We start from the raw sequence: 15,241 nt of genomic DNA on the forward strand, positions 1-15,241 counted from the left end.
GCTTGAGAGTAGCTATGCGTCAGTTTGGCTTGTGATGGCGTGGTCTGTTTGACCCTTGATGAAGAAGTGCATGGCCAAGAAAGGGTGCATCCGGCTGCTGCTTGAGAGTAGCTACATGTCAGCTTGGCTTGTGATGGCATGGTCTGTTTGACCCCTGATGAAGTGGCACACAGCCAAGAAGGGGTGTGTCCAGCTGTCGCTTGAGAGTAGCTACGCATCAGCTCGGCTTGTGATGACATGGTCTGTTTGACCCATCATGAAGCAAGTTCCTTGGAAACAAGTATCTTGATGACCAGTTCCTTGTAGGGTCCACAGCCCATGGATACTTGCCATCTTCTACTTGTCCTTTGAAGAGAAATTGTAACAGTTTTCAAATTAAGAACATTGAACCTCTTTGGACTTCATTGTTTCTCCGGTTACCTTATTGGACCTTATACAGTCCAATAATATGCTTAGACATATTCATACCTATGTCTAAGCAAATGTTTGTGAATGTGTTTGAATTACTGTTTGTAGTTTCTACGCTTGACCGTTTGCCTTTATTGTGAAGGTTTGTCAATGTACTATAAGAGAATCTGAATTTACTATTTTTGCTGCTTTGCACTGAGTCACTATAAAGGTTGTTTATAATTGACTATAGGAATGACTTCCCATTAATTGCATAAATTAGTTTATTGCTTCTTTAGTCATTGGTTGTGTTCTCCCTGCATTTTGTACCATGTCTGACCTCGGCTGGGTGAAGGGGGGTGGGCATTGCTGCCTGATCCGTGCCTGATTGCAGTGGGTTGAAGGGGGAGCTGACATTGCCACCTGCTTCACTTCTGATCCAGGCTGGGTTGAAAGGGGAGTGGGCATCACTTCCTGCTTGGCACCTGATTCCATCTGGGTGAAGGCGGGACGTGGGCATTGCTACCTGCTCCTGATCCCAGGTTGATTAAGGGGGGGCAGGCATAGCCACTTGCTCTGTACCTGATCCTACCTCGATGAAAAGGGGGAGGCATTGTCATTTGCTCCGTGCCTGATCACATCTGGGTGAAGGGCATTACTGGCAGCTCCGCACCTGATCCTGGTCAGGTAAAGGCAGGGGGATGGGCATTGCCATCTGCTCTGCTCCTGATCCCACTGTAATTACAGGAAGGGCACTGCGTAGTATACTAATCAGTGAGAAATAACAACCTACAGCGGTAAAGTCTTAAATTCTAGAGATGGGCATGAACTGGGAAAAAAATGAACCATGTGGTTCATGGTTTGTCAAATTTTATGAACCATGAACCACGAACTTTCATGAACCTGCCCCCAGTTCATGAAGCAGTATGTTTGGTTCGTGAAAACGCCACACCCAGGTCAGAAAATCATCACTTCCAGGTCAGCAGGATGTCACTTCCGGGTCAGCAGAAGGTATGCAGGAAGTCCATCCCCTGTTGCCTAGGAAACTGATCAGCACCAGGCTGTCTCCAGTGACAAACCAAAAAACAAACCAGCCTAAAGTTTGTGGCAGTTCGTCAGAAATGGGATCGGACGAACCGCTGGTTCGCGAACCATGAACCGGCCTGGTTCATCACAAATTTTGGTTCATATTTTGGTTCATGTCCATCTCTATTAAAGACCTGAACGTTCTTAAAGTGCACCATAGAGCAAGCTAAATTAATAAAAATACTATCTAATTATCAAAAATACTCTATTTATATAAAGTGCTTGGTGCTCAATAGATCACAACCGTGAATTTCACAATTACTTCATTCACATCCAAAACTCATACATATGGCAATACATTAATATACATATGTAGATTTCTCATACAAAAGGATAATTGAGCTTTAGAACTTGCTCTGTGCCTGATCCCAGCTGGGTGAAAAGGAGTAAGTATTGTCACCTGCTCCGCTCCTGATCATATCTGGGTGAAGGGGGTGGGCATTACCGGCTGCTGCACACCTGATCCTGGTCAGGTGAAGGTGGGGGGTGGGCATTGCCATCTACTCTGCTGCTGATCCCAGCTGGGTGAAGGAGGGCAGGAATTGCCGGGTGAAGGGGGTGGTCATTGCTACCTGCTCCACTCCTGATCCCTGCTGGGTGAAGGTGTGGGGAGGGCATTGTCACCTGCTCCCCTCCTGATCTCAGCTGGGTGAAGGGGGACAGGCATTGCCACCTGCTATGCACCTGATCCCAGCATGGTGAAGGGGGGGCAGGCATTGCCTCTTGCACCATGCCTGATTCTGGATGGGTGAAGAGGTGCAGGCATTGCCGCCTGCTTCATGTCTGATCCTGGCTGGGTGAAGGGGGGTAGGCATTGCCGACTGCTCTGCACCTGATCCCAGCACAGTGAAGAGGTGCAGGCATTGCCACCTGCTTCATGTCTGATCCTGGCTGGGTGAAGGGGGGGTAGGCATTGCTGACTGCTCTGCACCTGATTCTGGTGGGTCGAAGGGGGGACATTGCCACCTGCTCTGCTCCTGATCCCAGCCGAGTGAAGGTGGTGGGCGGGCTGCTCCACTCCTGATCCCAATTGGGTGAAGGGGGCTGGCGTTGCCACCTGCTCTGCTCCTGATCCCAGCTGGGTGAAGGTGGAGGGTGGGCATTGCCACCTGTTCCACTCCTGATCCCAGCTGTGTGAACGTGGTGGGTGGGCATTGCCACCTGCTCCATGCCTGATCCCAGCCTGGGCTTCCTGCCATGACGTGCTCTCTGGAGGGTTGGGCTGTCTCACTTGGTCTTCCCTGTACTGCAGCTCCCTCTGGTGGCACACCAGGATAGGAAATGAGTTGTCAGGAACAAACTTAGCCTTATATATAGTGGGATTTTTACTCTTTAAAAAGTTCAGAAAAAATTAGCTGCAGTTCCAAGAAATTAGGTCTATACTCATTTAATTATATAAGCAATAGTACTGGATAGTGAATGAAAGGAGTGCTGTTATAAAAGTATACATTTATACATATGCATACACAAATGTAGGACATATCTGCATTAAATGAATGTGCTCCACAAGTAGGACATCTTCACTACTGTTCCTATCAGGAAAATTAATACTATACTCACAAGAATGGGTCTTGTAAGTGTTTGCAGAGGAGGGAAAATTTCATTCCTATTTTCCTTTCCTCTCTCTTCCTCTAGCTAATCTCCTGATTTCTTCAGCTCATTCCCAATGGCCCAGGCTTTGATCATAAGCCTTTGTTTTGTTCCCTAACACGGTTGTCCATTGCAGAGGCAGTGCTCCACTGCAGAGTGTGTTTCTCCTGCACTAGGTCGTCTGATCATGGCAAACTGATGATCTTACACAAGTGGAGGGGAACTAGAACTGGAGGTATGTCATCCAAAACCACCTTTAGATTGGAAGACAGAGGTGTGAAAATGAAAGAAAGGCTTAGGATCCAAGCCTTGGCTTCCTTTTCCTTCCCAAACCTTTTCTGCTTCTGCTGCCCAGTCAGCTAGTTACTTCCCCCTTGCCATATCCAATTCTTACCTTATCACATTTCCCCCCCTCTACTGGTAATTTTCATTGTTGGTTAAATTTTTAAAAATGTTTTTATTCAATGTTTTGTATGTTGGTATTTTCCAGGAAACCTGAAAACTGTTTACAGAAAAATATACTGTGTCTCTGAGCAATGCCCACTGAAATGGAGGACAAGTGCCTAGATAAATGTGGGTATGAGCTGGGGAGGGCTTACTTCTCCCAACTCACCAGGAGCCAGGAGGAGTCCCAGATTTCATTTGTAAAGTGTACTCACATTGGTTCCTCATTAGGAACAGGTGTATGCACATACTTGGAGGCTGAACATGTGTTCACTATAACGTGTGAAGAGGGGTCTAGTATTTAACTAATCTTTAGTATTCCAAGGATGAGGAAAGGAAAACGACAAGTTGTGATTTCATTTCAAAGTCCTATGGTAGCTCTAAATTGGGATTCAGTAAACCTGAATCAAGCCATTCATAATTTTCTGTAAAATCTCAGTTTGGCTGATATTTGCTCACTATCCTCAGAATAATTGCTGCTTATGCCTTGTGCCCAGCAGAAGCTAACAGCACCATTTTGTTAATATTTTCAAGCATTGTTGTGCCTTCTAAGCCTTTAACCCTTTACAGGAAAAAAGTTATTTATGTCCTGTGTAGTTATAGGATGTATGAGGTATTTTCCTAAATAAGAAACAATACAGAACAGGGCAGGAGAGGACTTATAACACCAAAATTCATTTTACTTCTTGGTTTGGCTTATGTTTAGCTACAGATGGGCTGGCCAATTAATCACAGACTGCCAATAAAATCCATATCATGCGACCCACAACATTTACACTCATATCACAAACCACCTATCATAGTCATTCTTTCAGCACCGACAAAGTATATTCCCTAGAGCTGATGTCATCAGCCTTGCTGATACCTTTTTAACCAACCATTGCTTTTTACTGTCTTCAAAGACTGTCACACACACAACTCATCGCAGTAATCTAATATGGAGGTTATCAATGCATTAATAATTTTTGCCACATCTCAATTCTCAAACCCAGATAAACCTGAGGGATAATCCAAAATCAATTAAAGGTAATATATGCTATGGATGAAACATGTATGTTCCTCTGCAAACACCTTTCTATAATGAACTTCATTTTTCATTCCAGAAAAGGTTGAATTTCAATTTCATAGTTAGCACTGTTACTAACCAACAGCATCGAAACAAGTCAGCTTTAGTTTATTTCTCCTCATCTACCCGATTACCAACTCCAGACTTTCTTTTAGGACATCCACAAATGGCTAAACCTGATGAAAAGGAGAATATAAGTTATGTCATCATCACACAGATGACAACTTATTCCAGGTGATATTTTACAGAGATTTCATTAAATGTTAAATAGCATAGGGTTAAGATGTAGTCCATTTGGGTCTAAAGAATTTAAGGCAACACAGTAATCCCAGAGTACAACAGCTTTTGTCATAGAAGTTCAACTGATTGATACTAATTTAGCATGCAATATTAGTGAAGTGTTTCAGTGATGGAGTAATTTCAGTACTAGCTGCTTTGTCAAAATAAGCACATTCAAACACACTTTAAATACATTTTGATAAACACAGGATCCTTAATTAATAGCAAAAATAGAACATCTTTCTTCCTTCATTTTCACTGTGCGTTTAGATGTCCTTTAGATGTTTTTAAGCACTGCTCCAGAAAGTAGGTGCCCATTCCCTAGGAAAGACCAATGGAATCCGCTCCAACCGCAAAGATGAGTGATTTTTAGAGATTTTCTTGTCTTTGTGGGAGCCGCTCACAGCTAGGCAGCTTCCACACATAGCATAGTTAAAGGTGGGCATAAGTAAATTACTATGCATACAGAAATTATTATTCCAGATTAATTGGCCCAAAATAAAAGAGTGGGACCTTCTTCATATGCTCTGCTTGATTCAGGTTTATTCAGGGCTTGTTTGCTTTCTCTGTGTAGCAGTCTTGCAGTTTCCATTAATATACTAGAATACAAAATTCCAGTCAAGTTAATTCTGTCAGATGCTGAATTTTTCAGCATTACACATATTCAGTTCATCAGTCAGCACAGATTCAACAGTAATACTGAAATAGTAATCCAGATAAATCATGCTAAAGAAGAAGTCCAATTTCATCATATTTTAGAGTCTGAATTCTAAATGACATTTTAAAATATCGGGGGGGGGGATTAACTTCTGTATTCCAAACTGGGTCAGAGATACCCTGGCAATGTTTATATGGGGGAAAGCATGATGATCTGAGGAATATTCAATTTTCAAAAAGCAAAAATGATCTTTATGTAGAGCTATAGCATGATAAGCTACATGACTGATACACAGAACCATCCTCTAGATTTTGAAGAGGATAGAATGAATGTGCCTATGTATATGTGTGAGGGGGGGGACATGGTTGCAACTTCCATGTTTGACAAACATGGTCATCTAGACATATGGGTCTTGGGCCTATGCTCATATACATGAGTGTGTGTATAGCCCACTCTCTGCAATCGGGAATAATTGACTTTCAACTTGTATGATTTTAATACAAGACAGTAGCAAGTCAAGAGGCATGTATCTGGTCTTTGCCTAGAGTCAGCATTGGGTTTCACAAGTTATCTCAAAGCAATTAATTTACACTTGTTGTAGAAGAACAGATGATGACGTCTAGCCTCACAATGAACTGAGAGTGGAAACACACAAGATGAATTACACGTGAAGAGCACTTGAATGGTCCCGCATGCATCCCTGGGAGTGGTAGTCTAACTCTCTCCCTCTCCGAGCAACTGGAGGAAAACCAAGCGAAGTGGATTTTCTTGCAAAGAACAGCTGCTTGACTGGAGAAATTCTCGCTTTCAAAAATCCAATCAGCTGGTTTTCCTTCAGGAGCTCAGAGACGGGGATGTTGGGAGGGATGTAACAGGACCCTGCTGGGAAAAGAAGAATGGGAAGGACTGGGTTTCTTTCTCACTCACAAAACACCTTGACTTTTTTCCTACTTCTTGTTATGCCTTTTTTTTATAATATAGTTTTTTATTATTTTTCCAAATAGAAAAGAAAAGAAGAAAATAGATATAAGATAGAAGGAGCAAAAAGGTTTTCCATATAATTTCAGTAGGCTTGCTTATATCAACATTATAGTTCTCCAGGTCTTCTAATTAATCTCAATAAAATTATAACTGTAAATTCTGATATTTCATACATTATTGCCATCTTGTTGGATTCTATTCTGTACATTTATGTCATTCCCACCCTCCCTCCACCCCCATTCTGAGCTCCCAGAGGATTTTTGAAAGAGATAAATAGAAAGAGAGAGTGTGTGAGAGGAAGTACCTCCAGTTGTGATTCTCCCCGGCTTAGCTGAGATTCACATCAAGCAGCTGTTTTTTTTTTTCTTCACTACAATTCCCAGGGATCCTTGCAGGATCCGACACTCACCCATGCATCTCGTGTGTTTTGACCCTGAGGGTCAACTTACTTGCCAGGGATGCATCAAAGCCATAATATAATCTTATACAAATAACTTTGTGATAAAACTTTTTTTTTGGTAAGAGTTGAGTTCTTTGATGGACTGCTGTATTCATTTATAAGCAGGAACAACTGCCCTGTGGAAAAAGACAGTAGTCACAGATCTCTACCAGGGCCACAGATTAGGAACCCCAAGCTCTGTAAATAGACTTGGCCTCCAGTTTTAATATTAATAGTGTCACATTATTAATTCAGGTTCTGCTTCTAAATCCATTTAAAAGAAAAACAGAAAAAGTTCATTTGGTTATTTCTGCTATGAATTTAGATAATGTGAAGAACTGGGCATGTTACTTAAGTAACATGGACTTAAAAGGTCAGAGTATTCTACTATAACCTTTATGAAGATGCTGACTCATAAATCAATAATACTTCCATTTTAATATTGGGTATCATCAGAATGATACATTCTTTAAAGCACATATGGCAGATCAACTTTCTATTAATATACTTTTGCCTTTTAATGTCTTTTTTCATTACTTTGAGCCTTTGGGATGGGATAGATCATACAGTGAAATACTTAAAGAAATATAATTCAATGGCATTTACTTAGTGATTGATCCTAGGGTACAAGGACAGAGTTTTCCCAGTTTATCTTTTTACCTTTACCAGAATTTACTTTCATTAAAACCTAGCTGCTAGTAGATTATCCACCTGGATTAGCCACCAGGAAGTCACTGCAGTACTGGATGCTGTTAGACAAAAAAGGAGATCCCAAGATCTGCCTTCCACATGTGCTTCTCTGTTGGGACTCTCTGTTGAGAGTCATGCAATGTGTTCCCGACTGTTCTAGAAATATTTGATGATGATGCAGATTCTGATTTTCCCACCAATGGAACTAGAGTGGACCAACATTGACAATAAAGGGTAAAAATAAATATGAGTAGAGTTCTATGATGTTATTGGGTTCTAAAAAAAAATAGCTGCAGAGGACCCAGAGCACCATAACAATCCATATTAAATTTGTGTAGTTGATTTTTGGGCCAAATGTCTGGGACTATAACCACAGAACTCTAATGTCATGTGTAGTCTGGCCCTAAGAAAAGCATTTCAGCTTTTTTACCATCTCTTAGGAATAATTGCCCACTATGTGCTGGCTAAAAAATGTATACAATATTTTTCCTAGTTTCTTAGGAGCATTCACATCAACCAAAATCTCCTCTAGTATCAAAAAGAATTAAACTTCTAACTTTCTCTATGTGCACATACATGCGTGCACACACACAACCTCCCTGTAACTTTAACATATGGAAATGCCTTCTAAGTCACACCATTTGTAAACATAGTTTACTCCTCTAATTGGCAGCAACTCTTCAGGGTCCCAGGTGAAGCAAGGTCTATCACATGCTATTTTAACCAGAAATGTTAGAGATTGGACCTAGGAGCTTCTTTATGCAAATTATGTACTCTACCCTTCAGCCTCTCCAAAATGTTTAAGGTAGAGGTTTCTCTCCTTACCCTACCTTCCAACCCCAGAAATCAGAGCATGTCTGGGATTATAAATTATAACAATTCCATTTACTTTACTGGATGTATGTTGATTTTAATAGCAGTACCTTATCACTAATTTGGAAATATATAAGAATAAGAGTGTGATGGTGAACTCAGTGAAATTATTAACTGTATAGTACACAATAAAAAAACCTAAGAAAACACCAATCTAAACTTTGAAGATCATTGAACTTCATGAAGAGGAGATAAGGTTGACAGCCTCCAGGCAGTGGGTAGAGAGCTCCTAGAATTCCATCTGATCTCCAGATGATAGAGAACAGTTTCTCTGGGGAAATGGCTGCTTTTTTTGGGGGGGGGTCTCCATGGCATTATACCCTGCTGAGATACCCCCTCCCCAAATCCTGCCTTCCCCAGTTTCCACCCCCCAAATATCCAGGAATTTCCAAACCTGGAACTGGCAACCCTAAGGTAAGATCTAAATAAAACCACTAACCCTAACCACCCACAACAACAATATCTGAGTCACTTATGTTGAGATTATCAAGTTAAAACTGGCTGGATGAAAAGTTCTTATTCACTAACTTTTGAGTCCAGTCATACAGTCATAAAGACACTAACATATAGGCAAGACTGCATTTTCCTATTATATGAAGAACAATTTTAAAAGTTTTTTCCCCCTGGAAATATGAAATGAAATTCTGAAGTTCTATCCCTGTGATATTGGATTTCAAATGGTAGAAAAGGAGGAGATCATAACTTAGTTAAAGTCTTCTGTGTCTTATATCCTTTGTTTGTAGCAGCCTGCACTGGCTATTGTGAAAAAGGAGAGATAGGGTCTTGTGCTAATCTAATGTAACACTGGCACTTGTCTTAATTTAGTAAAGATTTGAATAGAGTTGGGCACGATCCAAAAAAAATTGCCGCTCCAGCTGATTGTGGATCGGTGCCAGTGACAATCCCGACTAAACGATCCACACCGATCATCTCCCGTTCCCGATCCATGGATCGTGGATCGTGGAGGCCAAAGCAGGGCGTGCTGCTATTCCCAGCTATGTGGGAAGGTGAGTGTTGGCGGCGGCCACTGGGCACGGGGAGACGGCAACGAGCCGCCTCCCCTCAGGGGGCAGGGGGTCTGGCCGCTCACCGGCAGCACCCCCCATGTGCCCGCCCGCCAGGCCAAAAGGGGGTGTGCTGGTGAGAAAAGAACGGTGGGTGATGCCGGGAGCATCGGTGTTTGTGTTTGGCCTTCTGTGTTTGGCCGTCAGAGCTGCCTATCAGGGTTTGCAGGGATGAGATTGGAGTGCCCATGGCCACAGAACACCCCCTTCCCCCTCCCTCCCCTGGCTGTCTTCTCCCAACTGGTGACTGCTTTGCTGCTCCTTGGTTGGAAGGAAGCCCTGCTGATCAAGGAAAGCTGGGCTTCCGTTTGGGTTTCCAGGGGGACAGAAGGAGGGGAAACACAGCTCAGGCATTCCCTTGGCTCTGTTGCCCCAGGAATAGATTACTGGCACCTGAGTGTCTGGCATCCCAATCCGAGCACGATCCAGCCCCTATCCAGCCCCCCTCCCGATCACTGGATTGTTGGCCATGGCCGATCACGATCCGCTGAGTCACGATCGCGTGATCACCATTATCGTGGGGGTTTTTGGATCGTAATTCGGATCATGCCCATCTCTAGATTTGAATGACTTATTCAGGAAACAAGTATGGTATAGGGATAACTTTTGATTCTATCTTAAAACTTAATTTGGTGGGACATGTTTGATTTCAAACATTTAATTTACATTATCATGTTACATAATTGTATAAAATCATAACTTAGAAAGATCCATAGAGGTCTTCAGAAATTATGTTACTTGCTGTTCAGTAGTTTTGAGTGTCAACATTTCACTAGCATGACAATAGGTTTATAGGGCAATCACAACAATATTTACCCAAATCCAAATTACCCCTTTAACCCTTTTCAGTGTATGACAAATATTTATAAGGACTTGATAGTTTAATGCAAGTTTCTGATCTTCCAAGGGTGTTTTGTTTTTACAAAAGAAGATAAACACATAATTATTTGCACAAAGCATTAGAAAATACTGTGATATTTTATTATTAAAAATGCTGCTGAAAAGTTTATACATATGTGTCCAGCCATATATATCTTCTATCCTTACTTAAGGCAAAATCAAAAAAAGAGAAAAAAATTGCAGCAACAAAAACAAAATAAACCCTGCGTGCCTCTTAAAGTCAAGAAGAAAAGCCTGGGAAAGTTTTTTTCTTTTCTTTTTTCTTTTTTTTTAAGTGTACTTTGTTGTTATTATTATAGAATCCTATGAAGAGCCTAAAAATTTCTCTTTATAAATCATACATCTGTCCAGACGTATTAAATTATTAAATTGACGTCATTGTCATTTTTTTTAAAAAGCTAAAATCATTCACTTACAGAAACGGCTTTACCCAAATGTCACAAGCCTGACACAGGACTGTACATATTGCTAGCAGAAGACAACTGGAAGTACTAAACAAATACCGTAGTTCACATAACAAATATACCCAACTGATTAAGATGCCATCATTTATCTTTCTCTTTTTTAACCCCCATGTCATGAAAAAACTGCTGTGTCTTAGTAGAGGGATTGTACTGTTTGTGAAGATGGCATGAAACAATTTGGCTTTACATAACATTATGGTAAAGTTCAGGGAAGATGTGCCTTTTCCATTTACTATTGGGTGAAAATTGAAGGTATGGGCTCATTTAAAATCTCATGTGGAAGCAAGATGAAAGGATATTCTATTCACTTTCTGAAAACTTAAGGCTATGGCATGGGTCATGTTAGCAATTTTACTGTGTCACCAATCCTTCTTGGCTGCTATTCCCAGGATTTGCTTTTTCTTCCAGAAACAGCATGAAAATGTGCATATTGCACAGCGAGTGAGATGGCAAGTTAAAATGTCAACATGAGCTACCTATGATAAAGGCAGAAGGCATCTTGTGTCAGATATGAATAGCTGAGAATGATAATACAGCAGTTGGTACTCTTTGTAGTTGAGGGAAATGAAAATCCAGTGTAAAAGTTGGGGGAAAGATGATCATGCGCAGAGCAACTCTGGTCAAATATCTTTGGTTACCATTACCAACTTTAACTTAGTTTTCTAAAGACAAAGTATAAACGGTTCTTCACTTATTCAACTTGATTCAAACTTCCGTATAAGAGTTTTTTTTTAAAAGAAACAAAAACAAACCAACAACTTTGCACACAAGTCCCAGATATCTTGCTAGGACAACTTAATTATTTTTAACCAGATCCTTCTGTAAAAGGGAGTGGGATGAGGAATTTTTAAAAGTTTAATATCTTTGAAAAGTAAACTGATCCAGCTTTTTCAAGGCAACTCCCTTAGAGTATGCTCATTATGATTTCTTTCTAGCTCCTTTTCTGTAACATCCATCCTTTTCTCTGAAGGAACAAGGTTAATTAGCAAAAATAATGGATTTGCTTAAAACTTAACTGCTGCAGGGACAGACACTTTTTAAAGATCAATCCATCCAGATTTTCCCTTCTACTTTATTAATTAAAACCAAACAAGGATTCTTCTTCCCCATTATTGGCTTCCATGTTTCCCCTGTTGAACATAGTAGCAATGCAATTGCTCTCTGAACTCAATCTTTTTCTTCTACAGCAGTTGGTGAGGGACAAATGAACTTTTTCCCCCTCAGAAAAAAACTAACCTAAAAAGGCAGGCTTTCATAACACTTATCAGGGCCTTCGATTGGGAAGCAATGTGTTTTGTGACAAACTTAAATAACATGGAACGCAAAAGTGGCCTCTTTGCTCAATTTACCAAGCTTTTTGTCGTTCATCCAATCTGTCTCTGTGTCACAATATTGTGAGAGCTAACATAAAAATAGAAAAGAAAGGGGGGAGAGACTTCTTTAGAAAACAAACCCAACTATTTCCTATCTATGAATGCCTTAACATGCACCTGTGTAACCTGTAAAAGAAAATCCATCAGGCCACATGGTCAACTATAATCTCTGTTTGACACTATGTCCTTCTTGAAATGAAATATTAAGAAAAAACCTCATGTCTTGGTTTACCACTAGTAATTAAGAAGAAAATCCTCCTTTGGTCTAGGAGGAAACAGAGGTGGTATGATTAATGTATATACACATAGATCACAACTGAAAGCACAATCTTTCTAAAAGCTCTTTTCAAACTGAAAACATCAATAAAAGCTTTTTTTAAACTCACAGCTATGTACAATTTTTTTTTACAAAGTTTCTTAAATATAGTTCAGGCTGGCAAGTCATCTCTTTGCTCAGAACTATACGTATTTACTGCATAGTCAGTCCTATTTTTTTTTAATAATAAAATCTTATTTCCCCATTCTGGATTACAGCTTCGTCTAATGGGTAAAAGCCCATGGTGATGTCTTTTTGTATAACAAGGGCCATTCACGGTATGGCACATATAGAACATTTTTTTAAAATTTTATTTATTAAAAAAACTGTACAGTCACTGGCTCTGTGTTCCAGAAGTGTCTGCTTCTGTTCGTTACACTCAATACATATCCTTCCTAAGTGACTTTCTTCAGGCCTCAACTTTAACTTTCAATCAAAGTGGTTGAGATATTAAAGCAGTATCCTAATAGCAATGTACATATTTCACATTTCACAGGGTTTGAAGCTGATCTTTTATAATATCAGAATTTCTATGGAAAATATCAGTAAGAAAATTAAGTTTGCCCTTCTCTTTCACCTTTTTTCCTTTTTCACAAGTTGCATGATGGAGTGTATGATTTTAATTTTTTTTCCATTTTTCTTATTTTTAATCTTCCGGGTGGCTTCGGGTGAGTGAGGCAAATGACAGAGCTATACCCTAGTAGTGGAATGTCCGTGGGGCAAATTAGTACTATTTTGTCCTCCGCTGAAAGTGTTGAAAGTATGCAAAGGTTGCATTCCTGTTAATGTATTTGGAATCATGGTTATGGTGTTGGGTGTCATGAGTGGAATGTCATCTGGTGATCTTCTAAGGGTGAGAGTGTAATCAGGTGGGCAGGTGAGTCTTAGGGTGTCATGTGCCTGTAGAGACTCACATTCATGGTCATGCTCCAGTTGTTTCATCTGCAGGGACATAATTTCTTCATTCTGTATGTGGGTGATATCGTTGGTAGTGTTCCGTTGAGGACTGGGACGCCTGTGTGTCTCATGACGCCGCTTGTCTTTCTTGTAATACAATGCTGCAAATGCCAAAATATTGAGGAACAGCAAGGATGCCCCTACTGCAATCGTGACACTCAGCTCTGTGGAATAATCTCTCTTGTTTTCTATCAGAACACTTGTATCCTCTGAGGAGGTTTTCTGTGTATCCTTTGAATGTTTTGGATTGTTGCTTGGTGTCATTAATGGACGCTTTGTGGCAAACTTCCCAGGTGACCGCCTGGTAACATAAGGAAATGATGTCATATCTGGAGGTGGCACCTTTGTTGTTGTGGAAACATACTGAAATATTTCATTCAGGTTGTGCAAATGTGGTACAAGTTCTAGCCAGAAAGCAACTTTTGTTGCTCGATAATGATCCCGAACTCTGGGTTTCAAGCCGATGTGTAAATAAAGTTGATCTTTTGGATTATACTTAGACCAGGCCACTTCTTCAAAACGATTGGGTTTCGTATGGATAAACTTTGTATCTTGGGGAACTGGTTGATTTGGATCCCTAAAAATATACAAACAAAAAAAAGTTACAAGCTGCTAAAAACTTGAAAAAAAATTAGATGTTGCTCAAACATGATGCAGGTACTAATATCCATTGTATAATTGGTGATCCCAGGCTCTGGGTTTTAACCTGCACTATAAACAGAAATACTTCTGGATTATGCTTATGTACTTGAAGGCAAACTGTTCATTTGAGAGGAAGCCGCTATCCACTTCCTCCCAAATAAACAATTTGCCTTTGGGTACATTTTACATGCTGGAAAACTGCTGTGGTAGCTTAATGATACCAAATCTAGGGCAGTGTGTATTTATTGAATCCACAGTTATATCTCAGAAGTGCTGGATCTGGTAATAGGCACAGAATTCATAAACACAAAAGATCTTTTTGACTACAATGACTGACTTACATATGGATTCTCCAGTGAAGTTGCAGGTGGGATGACGAGAGTTCCACAAGGGAAGGGTTCCACAGGGCAATCCTGAACATACTTTCAGCATTATAAGCCCATTGACTTCAAGGGACTTTGAAGGGTATAAGTCTGCTTAGGATTGCATTGGTAGTTCCTTTCAGAATGATTAGCCCTTTCAATCTTTATCAGGAGCAGAATTCATTATGCAAGATAATTTATGAAATACTTGTAGAATTACAAAATGAAATAATTGTATAATTTTAGTCATAAAATTTTATTTATTTACTTCATTTATCATTTATTTACTTCATTTATTTACTTCAGTTTTCTCTCTAGCAGAGACCCCAAGTGGCTTACAACATTCTCCCATTTTACCCTCAGTGAGCTTCTACTGCAGAGTGGGGATTTGCACAAAGGTCTCCCAGATCCTAGACCAACATTCTAACTACTACACCACACCGGCTCTGTCTTTGCATCAATGTATTCCTTAGTGCTGCTGAAACCTGATCAAACTCTTCCACAAAGAGGTTTAAAATAATCCTATGTAATACTCAGAAAAATAAAGGGTGCATTTGCAACTCCTACCACCTGCCTTAATATCTACCCCTACCCCCACATACACTCTGTATCTAGGAACTCATGCTCTACTTGAGCATCCCTCAGTGCATCCTAAAAGATGCTGCATTGA

The 15,241-nt window shown here is 40.4% G+C and overlaps 1 protein-coding gene across 2 annotated transcripts in view; it reads right to left on the reverse strand.

Moving 5' to 3' along the window:
• Positions 1–12,947: 12,947 nt before the first annotated feature.
• Positions 12,948–15,241, reverse strand: part of NLGN4X (neuroligin 4 X-linked) — a 256,836-nt gene continuing 254,542 nt past the window's right edge. For both annotated transcript variants that reach the window (XM_054973700.1, XM_054973699.1), the window contains one exon: positions 12,948–14,144. In XM_054973700.1, the coding sequence (XP_054829675.1) occupies positions 13,301–14,144 (844 nt within the window). In that variant the 3' untranslated portion in view covers positions 12,948–13,300. The remainder of the gene's footprint in view (positions 14,145–15,241) is intronic.

The sequence above is a fragment of the Eublepharis macularius genome, chromosome 3 (assembly GCF_028583425.1).
Source record: "Eublepharis macularius isolate TG4126 chromosome 3, MPM_Emac_v1.0, whole genome shotgun sequence".
Lineage (NCBI taxonomy): Eukaryota > Metazoa > Chordata > Lepidosauria > Squamata > Eublepharidae > Eublepharis > Eublepharis macularius.